Source organism: Dreissena polymorpha, chromosome 6 (genome assembly GCF_020536995.1).
Source record: "Dreissena polymorpha isolate Duluth1 chromosome 6, UMN_Dpol_1.0, whole genome shotgun sequence".
Classification (NCBI taxonomy): Eukaryota; Metazoa; Mollusca; class Bivalvia; order Myida; family Dreissenidae; genus Dreissena; species Dreissena polymorpha.
Window position 1 is genome coordinate 13,037,473 of NC_068360.1, and position 18,917 is coordinate 13,056,389.

Below are 18,917 nucleotides of genomic sequence, written 5' to 3' on the forward strand. Positions count from 1 at the left end.
CAATGTGAAACTAACCCGTAAAATATGTTACCCGATATGAATGACATTATATCGAACGCATTGGTTAATTACTAAATGATATACATGGGATGGAGTGTAAATATTAAATAAGAATAAGGGAAAAGTTACAATCGTTAGTAAAAATATCATATAATTCATGACACGAATATGTTGCAAGTGTCAAGACATATTTCTCCAAATATTTAAATCTGTTGTTGAACCATACATTTCCATATTTGATACAGATAACACTTTTACATACAATAACGAGTTATACACATGTTTTACCTTTGATAGCAGCACACAAATAATTTTAACCAAGGAGATGAAACCATATAAAAGAGTCAGGTTGGCTTTTTTCAAAACAAATTGCATTTATTGAACGGTAGTAAGATAGCAATAGGATATTTCTAAATATCTGAAAAGGACAGATGTATTTAATTGACTATATTATGGATGTGTTCTTCCATGAGTAATATTGGATCATTAAAAGGCTGAGTCAAAACATCGTATCCACTTATCGCTGCTGTTAATTCTGAGAAAAATTGATTGCACTCCTATCGAAAACGACCATCTTGAGAACGCTTATTGTGGTATTTGCGACGGTTTGATCAGTCACCATGCAATACCCAATAACATTTAGTGGCGCTTCTTCCCTGAAACTCATTAGGGACAGAGGACGATGAAACATTTGATTCATTTTGTACTGATACGTAGACGAGTTCGGATTGGTTTGAGTGGAAGTAAAGGTTGACCTTGTTCGAAAGTGAAGAAGTATGTGTTTAACTGGATAACGTTTGCGTATGTCAACAGCTCGATACTTCCTATAATATTATTAGTATGTACACATTCAATTTTGATAGTACTGTTTAGTTTACTGTTGATGTCATTATGTTGCATTTAAATAACCTAAGAAAAGAAACATTAATGCAAGTACATTATATTACGATGCTTTTTTGTATTTACAAACTGTACTTCAATATGTTTCAATATCAATTGGAAAATTGATAGTCGTACAAAAAGATATTTTAACTCTTTACAAATAAAATGCAACCACACTCTAAATGTTAATTATATTTATTTATTTATTTATAATTTCGCTTATTTACTTACTCGGTACACTAACGAAAGGCATACCAGCAAGATAATTTAAAGGACTTAGTCGACACAGACAAGTTAATTTGGGTTAATTTGGGTTTGTTACAGATCCCAAAAATTTGAGTATGCTAACACATGTGCATAAATCAAATAGAAATAAAACGGTTAAATTTTGCTCGATCAACGTATTTAAAAGATAAGAAATAAGAATAGCATTCATTCATTCGGGCCTACTAGCGGGCTTTTTTTCAACAATTCTTTGGTTATTAACTTTAGTGATAGGAAGTGCAAACATGACAATACTTATAGAGATGTTATTAAGATATAAATATAGTACCATTATAGTACATATAGCTACTGTCTTTGTTTGGAAAAAAAACAATTTGTTCATGAGGACTGGACAACAAATTTAAGTACGCGAGTATTGGACTCCAAAACGCAGTTTTCTGGTTGCAGTTTTAAACATCTATTCTGGTAATTAATCAACTTTTTGAGGACCGCATGCACTAATGGATGTTTTGTTATTTACGTTAATGGGGTGTTGTTCCGGATTTATGCATCGAGATTATTTCAATCCTATTGCCGTTAATTGTAGTAATATGAAGTGGAATGTGATGTTTAACTACTCGTTTTTAGGTACATCCACGAACTCGTGCGTTTACTAACGTTTATTTCAAATTGAAAAGGATTCATATAATATGTTGTAATAGTTTTATTATCTGAATATACAAACTAATAGAAACGAGTTAATGTCAAATTTCTCATTATTTTAGACACATGTTTCTGTTTTAACGGTCACATAGAAGTTTCTTAACATTTAACTAATGTTAAACATTAAGCTGGTGATGCGTGTTTTTCCTCAATGTATAAACGGCTGTATTAAAGCTTATAAACTGCATATTCCTGGCCATTTTCTAATTTTGTTAATGATTTAAGGTAGTTATAGCAAAAATATAAATTAAGTTGTTTTAAATCAAACGCGTAACATGCAACTAAAGTTAAAACATTGATGCTGATTTTTTTTTCACCGATAAGTAAGTTACCTATCAAATTATTAACAAATTCCTATATTGGGAAAAATAACAAAACTGGTGCAGCAAGCCCATATTGCCTCTTTTTTCAAGAAAAACTCACAAAACAAGCACATATACAAACGTGTATCAATATACACAATAAAAAGCAAATTTGATAAGATAAGGCAGCCAATCGTTTTATTCAGGATCAGTACCAAGTACATAATTTAGAAAATAATGGGCTTAAATACAAAAATTAGTTTGTTCAGGTAATGTTTTTAATGTAAAAAACTTCGAAATTAATGCAATGTACAGACTACGTAACATGCACATGGAGAGTGAGTCAGTGATGTACAAGTATTTCACGGTAACATATTGTTATATATACGGTATATTTTATATTTTTTACAACATTGTAAAGAACATATGCGTTTACAGTTCCAATTAGAGAAAAGAATTTGTATACTAAATGTCTAACGTAGAATCTTTTATGGAGAAATGTACATCTTATAGTAATGTAACATAGGAAATGCATATTAAATGGTATACGACTTCTAAATCGCGACTATCTTAATAAAAACAGTATCTTTCAATTCTTGGTATATTACTAGAACATTACGACCAGTATGAATTCTTAATGCGTTTGCACGAATCCTGAAGCGTGTAACAAATTTCCTCACGTTAACAGGCAATATATCAAGATTGCTTTTAGAGATAAAGGTAGTTTATAATGAACGTAATCCGTTAAAACAGAAGAATGTTGTAATAAACCTTACCATTCTTAAATAAAGTTGCTTTTTACTCGTTCCTTAAAAACACAACATCAAGAATTACATATATTTTAAGGATTTTAATATATCTCACCTCCTACAAAAATGACCTTATCCGATTGGCTTAGAGCGGTCACGTGCCCATGGTGTATTTTCCATACACCCCGAGTAATTTCCATACACTCCGAGTAATTTCCATACTTCTATCAACGTAAAAAATGGCGTCTGTTCGATAAACTGCTAGATAAGTATTGTTATTAATATATAATATATTCTATATTATGTATACTATATACTATATTGTATATAATATATAACATTATATTTATAATATAATATATATAATATATATAAAATATATATATATGATACATTCTATATGATATATTATACATGATACATGATATATCATATATTATATATTATACATGAGATATGATAGATGATATATCATATATTATATACTAAATGTTATATATTATATATTATATTAGATATTATATTTTATAATATATGATATATTATATTAGATATTATATATAAAATATGATATATTATATTATATATTATATTATAATACACATTATATATATTATATACTATATATTATATTATATATTTAGTGTTTTTCCCAGGAGGGCAAAGGGGCATGGCGCATTACTTTCAAAAAGGGCATTTTAGCGCGCAGTTTAGGCAAAAAAGGGCAAAAACGTTCCGTGAATACCTGAATTAGGGAGAAACATGTAATCGCATCAGAGGCAGTTGTGGAAAAAAACAAGCACATTTAATGGTAATAGATGTATTCAACTTACTATGACTTATATTAATATATTTACCTTGCAATGTACATTAAAGTTCCATGCTGTTTCAATAAACTGTACAGCACGACAAACATAATAAAGCAATATATGCATATGAATCTAATTATACACAGATCCACTAACATATAAATGAAACCATGTTTGTCTCATCCCATTTTCTAACAATAATCTTGACGGATGTTTAAAATAACATTGCGAGTAAATTGATCGCTAACAATATGCAAACACTCGTTTCCGTGACATACATCCACCGAGTAGATTACAAATAAATAATGTTGTTGCTATCTAAAACATTTTTATGCATCGTTGATTATCACAGACATTACATCAATTCCTTCTTAATGTATAATCTCCATCGTTAATTCGATCGTTTACGACGTTATTTGCCATTTTTGCCGAGTCACAATTTAATTCTGTATAGTCCGCCATGTTGATAAAATGTCAAATGATGTAATCGACAGGTGCGCATAGCAACGTTAAATCGTATACGCGATTCGCATTTTGTTAAATTAGTATAAGTCTCAGTAATTATTTCAATAATTAGATCTAATTATCTTAAAGACGAAAACGATAAAGAATAAATTTGTTTGTGATTTTAAATGTAATTATGCGTAAAAATATATGTTTTGATATAACTGAATAATGCATGAAATGCACAATTGCCACTAGTTCTGGCTTCCATAACTTGAAATGTCGCTTTTTATGATTTTTGACTGGCGCGACTTCATAGTTATGGACCAACCCCATTAGGAAAGTCAACCAGAAATTCCCTAAAAGTTAACAGTTAACAAAGACCGGTCCAAAACAGCTTTTAAATGCAGTTGTTTGCCCAAATCAACCACTTGATTGGAAAGATTGACATTTTTCACATTTAAGGTTCATGTAGAGGCTTCATTTTGAAAAATGTCGGACCCCTAGCATTGAACTCAAATTTGACTAAAGGAAGAGTGCCACATGGAAAATGTATACATATATGCTTTAAAGGATGTTTTTCCTTCAAACTGCTACCAATTTTGTACATCAACGTATCATAACATCCACAAAATCAATCAAAATACAAAGCGATTTTAACACTAAAATATACATTATTTTCAAAAATCTGAATCATGTTTATTCCACGTATTTCGGCGGAAAATTATATAACTAGTGAATACTATCGACATTGACGAGGGCAAGTTACGCTTAAATAGTAAAAAAAGTTTACATATCTAGAAATATCAAAACTTGAACACATGTCATTTCATCACCATGGGGGCAGCCATTTTTAAATTAAGAAAATAGAAAGAAACATGTTAAAAACTCACTCATCGCCTAAATGACATTCCAAGCGGTTGACGATGACAAACGAATTGGATTGTAATCTTTCCGTTGATGTTTGCAAACTGCACGATCAGACCTCATATACACTCAAAAGAATAACTATGTAAGAAGCATTTCACCAATGTTTACAATCGTTGTCGAATCACACGACATATATTATTGCGCATAAAATTGTACGCTTACAGACTGATAGAAAGATCGATACGTAACTCTGTTCAATTCATCACGGTATACTATTCTATCGATAATATATAATAATACATCGCTTTAACAATCTTAAAGTAGAAATAATTCTTTTAAATGGAGTTTTTAATAACGAAAGTGAAAACAACGGAAGATGGATGGATATTCTGTGAGATGCACTTCGGCTCCAGAAAAACAATACAAATAAACTAAAAAAAGACGTGTGGGGGACAATTTTCAGCTGGAAAATGTTTGTAATAAGGTAAGTGATGATATCTCTACGTGGTCATTTCTATTATTTAGTGCGATCTCTTGCTGATTAATGTTAACAGTTGTTTTCCTAGTTGCCACCCAACTGTCAAACTAAGTATGTGTTTTCTAAGGTATGTGTATACACATACCCGGTTTTCTCACCACTGCACGTGGTTTCGACCGATTTGTTTTGCACGTTTTTCTACGGATCACAGCGATGGCCACGCTTTCAAAATGGGTATTAGGAATCGAAATATAAAATCAATCGTTTTGCCAATTTCTTTGTATTCCTTTACAATTTTATATGTCGTCTGCAATCTATTTCGATTTGAGATGGTTTAAAATTTGCAATTTGGTTGAGAGGTAAATAACAAAATTGTTAAGCCTTTGAAATAGAATTGTGACCTTATTATCCACCATACCTGGATTTTTAAAAAGTAGTTACGTTTAAGTTATTTTTAGAACTTTGTTTAGGATATTTATCCAAAAAAAGCAGTTGAATAAAAACTCATTTGTTGTTTTATGACAATAATTTTCTGTGAAATGTTGCAAACTTGACCTTGTATATGTATATAGCTTTGTATTTATTCAACTTAAGGTAGTGCATATCCTTCCTAACTTTAGATTGAGATTTTGTAAATTAGTGTAAAAATGTATTGGTTTTAAACCAAAATATGAATAAAGCACACAAATATTGACTGTCAAAAATGTGTTTATGTTATTCTATCCGTCTTTAGCTTTAAAATGATATATAGTTTGACCATATTGTACCACATTCAATGAAGAAAAACCAAAGCGAAGTTTAATGAATTTTATCCCCCCCCCCCCCCCCCATGAACCTTAACTGATATATTCTTTCACAAAAAACTATCTTAAACATTTAAAAAGGAATCTATTCTGCTCATACATATCGAGAAAAACAGCGATGTGACAGACTTTCTTGAAATGCGAATCTCCCGAGATTTCACGGTCATATGACGTTATTTCTATTTTTAGTTACAAACCATGTGCTCAAGTGTTTTCAAATTCAGAATGACATTTCCCGGTATTTTAATTATTCTGGCTTATTTTGTAAACAAATTGTAGTGTCAATACAAAGTCAAAGTAAATATTATATAAAACTACCTGATTCACAATGAAATCAGTCTTATAATCCACCAGACGTAAGTTGTTAATCACAAATAATAGATTTCAGAAAACGAAAGTAATGTTTACAATTTCAGCATAAAATGTCAAGGTTTATCCGAAAGTATCCAAATGAAAACTCGTCACGTGACAAAGCGACAATGGCGTCAAAATTGTGAATTTCAGACTGATGAGAGTTATTTTCGTCTAATGTAAGATGCATTTGAAACATCTGAACCTTAAAACATTCCTCGATGCAGTAATTTATATTCATTCACTAATATATGTAGAAATGTATCCAAGAAAATGAGCTTTCTTTGATTTATAGCGTGACATAAATATGTTACGACTCTGGTTGACTTTCGATACGGGGTTAGCTTCAGCGTACAGGTCTGTCAATACTATACAAACTGTACGCTGAAGTTTCTTTAGCTAAATTGCCACCAGAATAACATCGAGTTTTTCATCAAAAGTCTCCGAAGTAATGATTTTGTCGTGGAGTAATACACATTGCCGACCGAAAAGTGCGCTTGGTATAACATAGCCTTCGGCATTATCGATTGATACTGACACGAGGTTATTCACGCATGACTAATTCACAGCTTTGGAGCAGTCAGTAAGACCTACCAATAAATCGAGCACTGTAATAGATTAAATATGCTCAATTTATATAGTCGATTAGACGTTGACGTCTCTCTAGTAAATCAAGCACAGTCGGAGCTTCACAGACAATCAAGGAAGCTGATTTTGCGGACCAAGTTAGATCGTAAGGCAATAAAGATGATATCGATAAGGGCGCGTGGCGAAATTTGCCTTTGAAAAAAAGGGCGCGTGGCGAATTTTGCCATTGAAAAGGGCAGAGTGGCGATCCGGGAGGGCGGCGTGGCTTTTCGCCACGCTAAAATGGCCTGGGAAAAACACTATATATATATATTATATTATATATTATATTGTATATTATATTATATATTATATATATATATTATATATATATTATATATATATATATTATATATATATTATATATTATATATATATTATATTATATATTATATATTATATATTATTATATATTATATATATTATATATTATAATATATATTATATTATATATATATATTATTATATATGTTATATATTACATTTAATACATTATATATTACATATTATAATATAAATTATATATTATATACTTTAAAGGTAGTCGGTGAGATATAATCGTTACACTGTTAGTAACTGATGGTGTATGGTATATACACCCTCAGTAATGTCATACCATACGAGAGCGAAGCTCTCGTATGGTATGAAATTACTGAGGGTGTATATCCCATTCACCATCAGTTACTAACAGTGTAACTTATAATACCCCTGAACATATAAAATCATCTAAAAGTTTCTTTACACAAGACAGTCAGTAAGAGTGATCTAATTGACAATCTTCTAAAGCACAAAGATACCTGACACCAACAATATATCAGTCTCTTATACCTGGATAATTATAAAGGATATCGACCCAAATCGCCGTATACAACTAAAGATAAAGTTGCCTTTCTTACATTTAATATAGATTTACACAATATCGACATACTTTGCAAAACCCCAAAACATCTGACGCACAGTCACGCGTTTTGACTGAAAGGATATTGTAACAGTTATATAACAAAATATACATTTGTATAAAGCTTTTACAGATTTACCCATTATGAACTAATTATTTGCAATACAATGCCCAATATGTTTAAAAACACAGCCGATATCATTAATAGATCAACACTTTGTGTAGGTTCATGTTTATACAACCATCGCTCATCCTCACGTAGAAAACCACGGAAAACAATAATTATAGTTTTAAAACTCCCGACTTCTAAACTCCGAGTGTTGCAATAAATTGCCAAATTATTAAGGTGTGTTTATTAATTTATTTTTTATTTTATTATAATTTATTATTTTTTTTTGGGGGGAGGGGGGGCTTTATGCCTAAAATCATCATATATCGTCTGCGAAAAGCCAAACCAAAAAAAACAAAACAATAACATATAGCTCAATACCAGCATTTGCATTATTATTTAAAATATTTCTAAATCCTCTAAAATAGAAACACTTTCAATCCTCCAATTATCTTAATCCAAAAGAATATTCGAAGAATCCGGACAGACTATTAATTTGACATGAAAATACATATTTTCATGACTTTCAATACTTTAAAGGGGCCTTTTCACAGATTTTGGCATTTTTTAACTTATTCATTAAATGCTTTATATCGATAAATGTAAACATTGGATCGTAAAAGCTCCAGTAAAAAATCAAGAATAAAATTAAAAAAAGGAAAAGAACATTGCCCGGACCAGGTTTCGAACCAGTGACCCCTGGAGTCCTGCCAGAGTCCTGAAGTAAAAACGCTTTAGCCTACTGAGCTATTCCGCCGAGTACATGTACTTGAAGTATTTTATACCTTATATAAGCAATCTTCGTAGTTTCACAAAATTTAACGACAAAAACAGAACTCTCCAAATTATTCAATCGTTTCGCGTTGCAACGCTTTATAATTTTTAGGTTTTAAAATCGTCAAAAGATGCATATAATGGCTATATTAGACCATGGTAAATGTTCAGTATTACTGTTTCCTCACAAATATCATAACTAAAACGAAAATTTGCGAATCTGAAACAACTTTTTTCAATTTTGTCAATTTACCAAAGCGTGAAAAGATCCCTTTAATACGTATATCAGATTTGAATAGTGTTTATCAAAGCATTTTAAAGGTCAATAAACGCAACATGTGCCATTTTGAAAAGTGGAATAATTATTCCACCCGCCCAATTTTGCTTAATAACAAACGAAACTGATATCGCATTTAATATTCTACAAATATATGGCGAGAGAATATTACTACATTCAAGTAAATACTCATTAAATAAACTGTATACATCATATACCTTATTACGTTTAAATCTTGTAATTGATTTCTCAACTTCATCGACCGATATTTGAAAATCAAATTCATTATATCCGGCATCTGCATTAAAATCATGGTCCGTACAGAACGTTTGCACAGTTTCGTTGGAGAACTGACAAAAAGCATGTTTGAAGTATGACATTTATAAAAAATTCCTCCAAAGATATAGAGATTCGTCGGCATGATCTTTTTTAATTTTTGTTCAAACATTTCCAGAGATTGAAAGGTTAACTCATTTTCAATTTGTCGATATCTTTTAGTTTGTTTGACTCAAACATTTTCATGTTTGTGATATTAAATTTTTTATAACGACTTTTACAAGCACAAAATTATTCTCGAGAGACATACGTCATACGCTGATTTAAAATGCGCAAAGATTCATCGTTGTCTAATCTGGCTGGTTAACACTCGGTATCAAACACGCGACTGTATGTCTGATGCAAACACTAATGGATTCTATTAGACTACAATTTAAGAGCACGCTTGAAGTTTTATACTGTTTACAACAATACCAGCCGTCAAATATAACTAACATACAAGGTATAATTTCTAGGAAAACCTTGTTTTTAGCTCGGCGTTTTCGGAGAAAACCCAGGTATTGTCATAGCCTGCTCGTCGTGTCGTCCGCCGTCTGACGTCCGCCGTCCGCGTGCTAAAACCTTAACATTGGCTCTAAAAACAAAGTGCTTCCACCTACAACTTTGAAACTTAATATGTAGATGTACCTTGATGAGTTCTACACGCCACACCCATTTTGTGGTCACTAGGTCAAAGGTCACTGTGACCTTTTTTATTCATTCAAAACTGCACCCGTAGCCGAGCGTGGCACCCGTTATGCGGTGCTCTTGTTATAGAAATTCTATCCGTGACTGCAATCAACTTTGAAAGGTTTGCTTTCTACTCTTTGAATGGCATAATGTGAGGTCGATATCGTACTGTAAGGTATTAAAGCGAATTTACCGTCTACCATTTGTTCTTAACGTATATCGGAAATGAAACGCGCATCCCCCTCTTCCTCCTCCTCATCATCATCACCACCACCAACATCCTCCTCCTCCTCCTCATCATCATCATCCTCATCATCACCACCATCATCATCATCATTATCGTCGTCGTCGTCCTCTCTCGTCGTCGTCCTCGTCGTCATCATAATCATCATCACCATCGTCAGCATCATCATTAACATCATTATCATCGTCATTATTATCAACAACCTCATCACTACCATCACCATCATCCTAATTGCGTTGTAAATGAAAATGTTTATCGCACGCTTGGGAATAAATAATTGAGCCTATAATTCCTTTAAAGATTCACAAACCACAATTTGATTGACCTAATCTTGGAGCGGAATAATGTGACTAGATGTGAATGTCTAGCCGATGCTGTGCATACGTTTTCCAATTAGGAGAACACATGTCCGAGATTTCGTGCAGGAACAAATCAATATTGAAATAATGAGGAATGTAAATAATTCCTCGAAAATCTCGTCGACTCTATTAGATGACCACATATAAAGTGTCATCAAATTCGCATCTTATCTCCGTGAGAATTTTCAGAACATTTGAAAATGCAACGCATTATTATTGAAAATGCAATAACTCCCTAAACAATAATTTGAGCGACCCGACAACCCTACATGGACGCTGCATATCCAAATTTAATTGAATTCGGGTTATAAGTATTGCAGATGTTTCGTAGAAAATAATTATTATTTATGTGGTCAACAATCCCTGGAAACTCACTGGGGCGAAATCCATGACAATATGCGCATGTCAACAACGTAGGTATACTGCATACAGTGTTTCATGAAAGTCTGATCGTGTGATCGTGTGATGTGAAGCAGATAAAAAGGATGTATAATTTTAATTACAAAATGTCGTATTTATAATCAAAAGGCAATCTGTGAAAAAGGATTGGAAAGGAACACCTTAAAATATACTCAAACGTATGCAACATTGTTACTGCACAATATTCGGAAGTGTCCGAGAGCGTTCGCTGAAATTACTCATCATTCGAAGGACATACATTTCGTGAAAAAAATAAGCTGAGAGAAACAATTTGACAGTAAACCATTAAAAAAATGCATGGTAACTTCGGATCTAAATTTCCTGAGATTTTGCGAGGAAAATCCATTCAAAATTAAATATTAATAATCTAAGAACAATAAATCCCTGTTTTTTTGGACCGGAGGTTCTTAAAAACAATGTCTGGGATCTCATATGGGAACGAAACCGGAAGGAAAGATGGAAGGTCGGACGGAAGTGCGAACGGACGGAAGGACGGGCAAATAGCTATTAGAAGGACACATGAGTATTGGGATGATTTGTTTCAGACTCATGTTTTCAACACAGTTCCATCAAAGTCGGACAGACGGTTAAACGGACGATTTCATTCTCCATCCTTTATGGGAGTAAACAATGTCAAAAAATGTCAAACTTGAAGCTGGGATACCAAGTCATCCTCTTAAAATATCATGAAAAAAGATTAAGAATTAAATGTGTTTCACACATTATTCACACTCAATTTTTGCAGTTAAGATATTCACGCTTTATAATTTTAATGAGTGCGCTGGGTTTGAAATTGCGTTTTTGTTTCTAACTTTATGTTGAACTGTTATTAAAATGGTTTGCAAATTCTTTATTTTTCTATTATTATTTAACGATCCATTTTCAGCATGAGAGATATGAACGACCATCGTGCATCATGACAAAGCACTTTCAGGTCTATAATTTTCTTGATATCTTGGAGAAATTCACCTGATACGAGCGAACTACATGTACTTATATTTAGTACAAGTGTGATCGTAACCTACTTGTATCTGTGAGCATGTGGCATGTAGGTGATGTATAACCACTATCTGACATAAAAACTCCATGAATTATAACCAGGAATTGATGATACAGCTAGCTTTTCGTGTTATATTACTTTTTTTCCATTTCAACTACAATCTAGGCGCCCATATATCAAGCAAGAAGCATCTGGTTCAAGTGACATATATCCCATCATAATGAACGCCAGCAACACTAGCAACGCCGGCGGGGATCTCTCAGCGGCGTCTCACATCTTGACGGTCTACAAGTTGCTGTACGAATATGTGCTACCACTTATTGTATTTGTCGGTCTAATCGGAAATCTGACGTCAATATACCTGTTACAACTTGACAAGCAGATGCGCAAAGTATCCTCCAGTGTTTTTCTAACGTCCGTGCTGGTGTCGGACACTGGGATGCTTATGAGCCTATTACTGGTCTGGATTGAGTCGCTGGGATACCCCGTAAATCACCTTCCCGCCGTGTGCCGCATCAACGTCTATCTCACATACGTCTTTGGATTCCTCTCTATATGGTAAGATCTTCAACCCCAACTGGCAACTATACTGAAATAATTCATGTATTATATTTATTTTTTCGCCGAATGTATACTTTTTGTAGTTGCATAAGTATTTGTTTTATCAAAGGCACTAATTTGGTACAAATCGAAGCGTGTGATTATAATTACACCATTAGTTTTTTTTCATGTTAAACATAATGTTTTATTTTATGCGTCAAACTAGAAAAAGAGATTTATCACGAGTGATAAACAAGAATAACAAGAATAAGATATGACAAGCATAACAATAATCAAGAAGCATGTGGAACATTATAGCGAGAGCGCTTCAAACCCACTAGTACACATATAAATTGCGAAACACGTTTCTACTGTATGTTGAGTCAAACTTTATAATACATACCTAACTATATATAGTAACACATTTGTACAGTTGTTCATGCCATTATCACCATTGCGGGGTCATTATAAATATTCGGCCCTAAGGCCGATATTTATATTCGGCCCTCAGAATGTGTGCGCGTGACGTTCAACTGGAAAAAAATGGCGTCCACATCCAGTCTTAGCCATAAAAAAAGTAAAACATCTAGGTTATTGTTCTACTCACCGAAGTTGTGTAATAACCATGTTTATTTTCGTAAAGTTTAATTTGCTTCCATGACGACTTAAATTCTTAACACATTTTTTCATCGCAATCCATCTCTTCCATTCTAAAGCACTGGATGTAAGCAGGCAATTCTTTGTGGATAGACATTCTTTGATCGACTGACAAAGGAACGACTTATTCATCAAAGAAATTACCCTATTAATTCAACATCGAATTCATTCGAACAGTTAAAGAACAATTCACTTACACTTTTCTTAAATTTAATCCATCAATTATTCAACAAAACATGGCTTTATTCGACATTTTAACGAAATCGAAAATGCAGTCTCACCAGTTTCATTCCAGTTTTATATCCCAACACTGTTATTCACATTCATAATTTAATAATAATCCATCGTAAACACACACACTAATCGTTCAATGCTTAACAAATATTTAACTGTTAAATACAAACACTCCAAGGCCGATTTGTTGTTGTCCTTAAATCCAAAGCGTCTAGCTAGTTTCGTCCATAGGGATCCGGCACACAAAAAAAACGTATATGATATATAATATATAGACAAGGGGTTGAACATGCCAAATAGGCAGAATGTCACACATTTAACAAAAGTTCAAATTACAAAGTCATTATCGTTTAAAATTTATAAACCTATATATAAAATTGTAGCTAAATATCATCTGCAAACATAAACAAATTTGTCTCATTTCAACCGTTTAAGAAAAACAAAGTGAAAAATGGGACGAAATCGACAGTTTTCGCAAGGTAAGACAAAAACCCGCATTCCGATCTAACCATAACCCTTCGTGTAAATGCGTGCTTACAAACAATACTATCTCAATTTATCGGTTTATATTGATGAAACAGAGTTAAATAAACAACTTACCCATAAAAACTAATTCCAATACAATCAGAATGAGTTAGTATTTTTCATTCAGTTACATCCATTCCGTGAAAGTAATCAGCGGTCGCCATTTGTCAAAGCGTCGTTGTTGTTGTTGATTGTGCCTGGCTCTGTCAGTGTAATTCATTGCTAAGCCGGGTTCAAGAGCATGAATGGCGACTTTCGTTTTCAAGTAAATAAAAAAGGGTTAAACAGTTGTTGCAAAGAAAATATAAACTTTTTGAATTAGTTTTGAGGAGTAAGTTGTTTATTTAACTCTTTTTCATCAATTTTAAGCGATATATTGTGATAGTATTGTTTGTAAGCACGTATTTACACGGATGGTTATGGTTAGATTGGAGTGCGGGTTTTTATCCTACCTAGCAAAAACTGTCGATTTCGTCCGATTTGTCAGTTTGCTATTCTTAAACGGTTGAAATGAGGCCAATTTTTGTATGGCCAACGTTTGCAGATGAAATTTAGCTACAATTGTATATACAGGTGTATAAATTTTAAACGATAATGACTTTGTAATTTGCACTTTTGTTGAATTTGTGACATTCTGCCTATTTGGCATGTTCAACGCTTTGCCTATGGTTTCGTCATTTAAATTACGTCACATGAGATACGTCATAAATTGCGTAATCAATTCAAAGAAAATATAAGTACGGAAAGCTGGTTCTTCATAAATTTTAGTGAAGGACCAAAATAGTATGATTTTATTACTCAAAACCTCGGCCCATCTATAATTTAGTATAAAAGTAAGATATATATTATAGACGTTAATACACGGCTGAGCCGGGCCGGGCAGTGATAATCGGCCCCAGGTCGCAAACGGCCCTCGGGCCGTTATGCTCCCTGCGGGCCGATTATCACTGCCCGGTCCGGCTCAGCCGTGTATTATCCTCTATTTAAGACTAAGTATCAAACCAATATTTTCAATTTTACGTGTTCTGCCTTCGAGCCGAGCTCCAAATCTGCTCTGATATAAGCATCAAAAGTATCTTTCGTATATTCATAATACATGGAATATATTTGACTTATATTCGGTAATTCTGTCATGGTGAAACCAACAGACATATTGTGTTCCAAACTCTTGCATGACAACCAACGTAGATAGCGTATTAATTCTAGCTGATTCTCCGTGCTTAACGACTGCGTGTGCCGTATGAACATCAATCTTCATTGCCGTGGTTTCACTGCTTTGATAGCATAAAAACAACGATTATTTTAGACGAGGGAAAATCTTGTAACGTGTTTACAAAGGAGAACTTTCTAAGCTCGTCTTATGCGAGATTCAAGTAGATTGTTCGATATCTATCCAATATGCATAAATAAAACATAAAATAAGATAACATGTTATACAAAAATATATAACGAAGTATTTTTGTAAAGATGTTTAGATTTACCGAACCAATAAAGACGTTTATCTTTTATGCGTCTATTTCTAATAATAATGGACACTGTATATACTTCGGTCAACGATTGTGTATTGAAAATATGTTAATGAAATAAGTTCTTGAAATAAATTTCAGGTATGTGGTTTGCATCAGTGTTGAGACGTTCATAACCATATGTCATCCAACCAGGATCAAACAGATGTGCACGTTGTTCCGAGCACGTGCGGTGGCGGTAATGCTGCTCGCCTTTGCCCTGGTGCTGTATGTGGTGGCACCATTCATTACCGAGGTAACCTGTATTCATATAAACAGTGCAACTCATATCTCTGACTTTTCCGTTTCCATTTTCCACATATAAATATTATTACATATCAAATCATTAAAAAGTATTGAAACAAACGACGAAACACAACGAATACATGTTGTTTATGATAAGTTGCAAATTGTTTAGTTTTTCAATGTCTTCAATTTTCAGGTACAAAGCGTTCCCCATTCGAACACTACAAAAAACTGTCTGCCTATTGCGCAATACGCCCACTTACTCCAGCTTCTGTTCTACGTTGACCTGGTTCTGACCTTACTCCTGCCGTTTGTCCTCATCATCATCTTGCTCACCTTCATGACGGTTGCCATTGTTCGCTCGATCCAAAGAAAACAACAACGAAATAATAGAAAAACCAATGAGGAGTATCATACATCTAGAATAAGGAAACTTCCACAGGTTCGGGTGGCGAAAATGCTCTTCATTCTATCGGTCAGTGTCGTGTTCCTAAATATACCCAGTCACGGGTTTAAACTGAAGTCTTTGATTTCTGTTAATGCCATTCTGTCGGAGACGGAAAGCTTGATTCACCTGTTATTGCTTTTCTTAAGTTACACCTCATTTTCAGTTAAGTTTTTTATTTGCGTCGCTTGCAGTAAGAACTTCAGGAAATTAATAGATCAACATTGTGTTTTTGGAAAAACAACGCGTTATCAAACCGTTGCACAGCAAACAATGGAGACCGCAACGTAAACAAATATGTTGTTGTATGCATTTGTTTTATTACATTAAAAATATTGGATGTGAACTATATAAGTACTATTCTTGTCATTTAAAACAAATATTTAACCGTGTCACACCCAATATACCTAGATGGTATAAAATGACAACTCGTATCAGACCTTGTATATCTAGATGGTATAAAATGACAACTCCTGTCAGACGCTATATATCAAGCTTGTATAAAATGACAACTTCTGTCAGACGCTATATATCTAGATGGTATAAAATGACAACTCGTGTAAGACGCTTTATATCTATATAGATGGTATAAAATGACAACTCGTGTCAGACGCTATATATCTACATTGTATAAAATGACAACTCGTGTAAGAAGCTTTATATCTAGATGGTATAAAATGACAACTCGTGTCAGACGCGATATATCTAGGTGGTATAAAATGACAACTCGCGTCAGACGCTATATATCTAGATGGTATAAAATGACAACTCGTGTCAGACGCTATATATCTAGATGGTATAAAATGACAACTCGTGTAAGACGCTATATATCTAGATGGTATAAAATGACAACTTGTGTCAGACGCTATATATCTGGGTGATATAAAATGACAACTCGTGTCAGACGCTATATATCAAGCTTGTATAAAATGACAACTCGTGTCAGACGCTATATATCTAGATGGTATAAAATGACAACTCGTGTAAGACGCTATATATCTAGATGGTATAAAATGACAACTCGTGTCAGACGCTATATATATCTAGATGGTATAAAATGACAACTCGTGTCAGACGCTATATATATCAAGCTTGTATAAAATGACAACTCGTGTCAGACGCTATATATCAAGCTTGTATAAAAATGACAACTCGTGCCGGACGCTATATATCAAGATTGTATAAAATGACAACTCTCGTGTATGAAGAGGCAATTCGTGTAAACCTTATATGTGTTGCAGCTTTTGGCTATATTTACAGCGATTTATTTTCTATAATAGCAGGATTTTTTTTACCATGAAATGACAACGCGTTATTTCTCTTTTCTAGATGATATAATGATTTTTTTTGTTTTACAGAAACGTCGTTTGATTTGAAAATATGTGTTAAAAGATCGGTCAATGGCAATTCATGCTAGGCAAGCTTTGACAAAGTTACTTACTATCAGTTATTTGGCACAGTTCATAACCTCGTTTAACTCTGACATTGCATGGCCACATGTGTCACTTTACATGTGTTTATCTTTAGAATGTCATATGATTTTACCTACATTTATATTAAAGAGCTATAATGTGGAGTGATTCTGGCGTGATGTTGAGCCATGAAAAAAATACGCATGTCTTTTTAAACATTTGTTTTCAATGCTTTACGTGTCTTACAATGATGAGATATTTAACTGGTCAGCCATTTTACAAATCGACCATATGCGCATGTTACAAGAATAATACTATATCAATATTATGTTAACCATAAGCTATCCCATTCATTATTGTAGTCAGTGTTACGTTCACATTCGTGTAACAGTCTGTAAAACGTGAAATTCCCTAATGATCGATTGATAATTAATATTTTACATGATATGTTATTTTTATTAACGAATTATGTATACAATAGCAGCAATATTATGTTATATTTTTATAACTCGTGGGATAATGATTTTGTGTTTTCATTAATCGTTTTAAATAATTGTTTTGTCTTTATTTCGTTGCAAGTTGTACCCGTATTCGTTTTCATAGGACAATTAAAATACAACTTAGTTGTAACGATGGAGAATTTGCGATTAATTTTCACATACCATCAACTAAACTAATTTCTCTAAGCATTTGCAAATGAAAAAAGTTCATTTTCAGGCTATGGGTGCTGTAGAAGATTATCAATTTACACTGTATCAATAATTTTAATGACAAGAAACAATGTTGGAAAAATAACAACCCCAGTTGGTACGTTTTTATTGTGTTATAATATTCTGTCAGAAGAATGAAATCGTTCAATGTGGATTAAACAAACACTGCAAATATATAGACACACAACTGAAAATGTGACAAAACAGTCAACTTTTAGAAAATTTATTTAGTGTTTAGTGCATTAGGTAAAACGAGTTTACAATGGCAACGGATTTTTAATAACTCGCTAACTGTTACGGGCAGGAACATCATTT

At 33.1% G+C, this 18,917-nt stretch overlaps 1 protein-coding gene and 1 long non-coding RNA gene across 3 annotated transcripts; one reads left to right on the forward strand and one right to left on the reverse strand.

The window, feature by feature from the left end:
- The first annotated feature begins 715 nt into the window (after positions 1-715).
- LOC127834591 (probable G-protein coupled receptor B0563.6) lies at positions 716-17,171 on the forward strand. Of its 2 annotated transcripts, XM_052360597.1 has the most exons (4): positions 716-838; positions 12,494-12,886; positions 15,892-16,045; positions 16,232-17,171. In XM_052360597.1, exons 2-4 carry the CDS (start codon positions 12,549-12,551, stop codon positions 16,769-16,771), a joined length of 1,032 nt encoding a protein of 343 aa, XP_052216557.1. In that variant the 5' UTR covers positions 716-838; positions 12,494-12,548; the 3' UTR covers positions 16,772-17,171. The 2 variants fall into 2 exon arrangements, with proteins under 2 accessions (XP_052216557.1, XP_052216556.1); XM_052360596.1 differs by lacking the exon at positions 716-838 and having other exon boundaries at positions 12,359-12,886.
- Positions 12,788-14,516, reverse strand: LOC127834599 (uncharacterized). Its single transcript, XR_008028012.1, has 3 exons — positions 14,360-14,516; positions 13,272-13,401; positions 12,788-12,917 (listed from the first exon to the last, which is right to left on the reverse strand). It is a non-coding gene; the product is annotated as an uncharacterized LOC127834599 (long non-coding RNA).
- Positions 17,172-18,917: the final 1,746 nt, after the last annotated feature.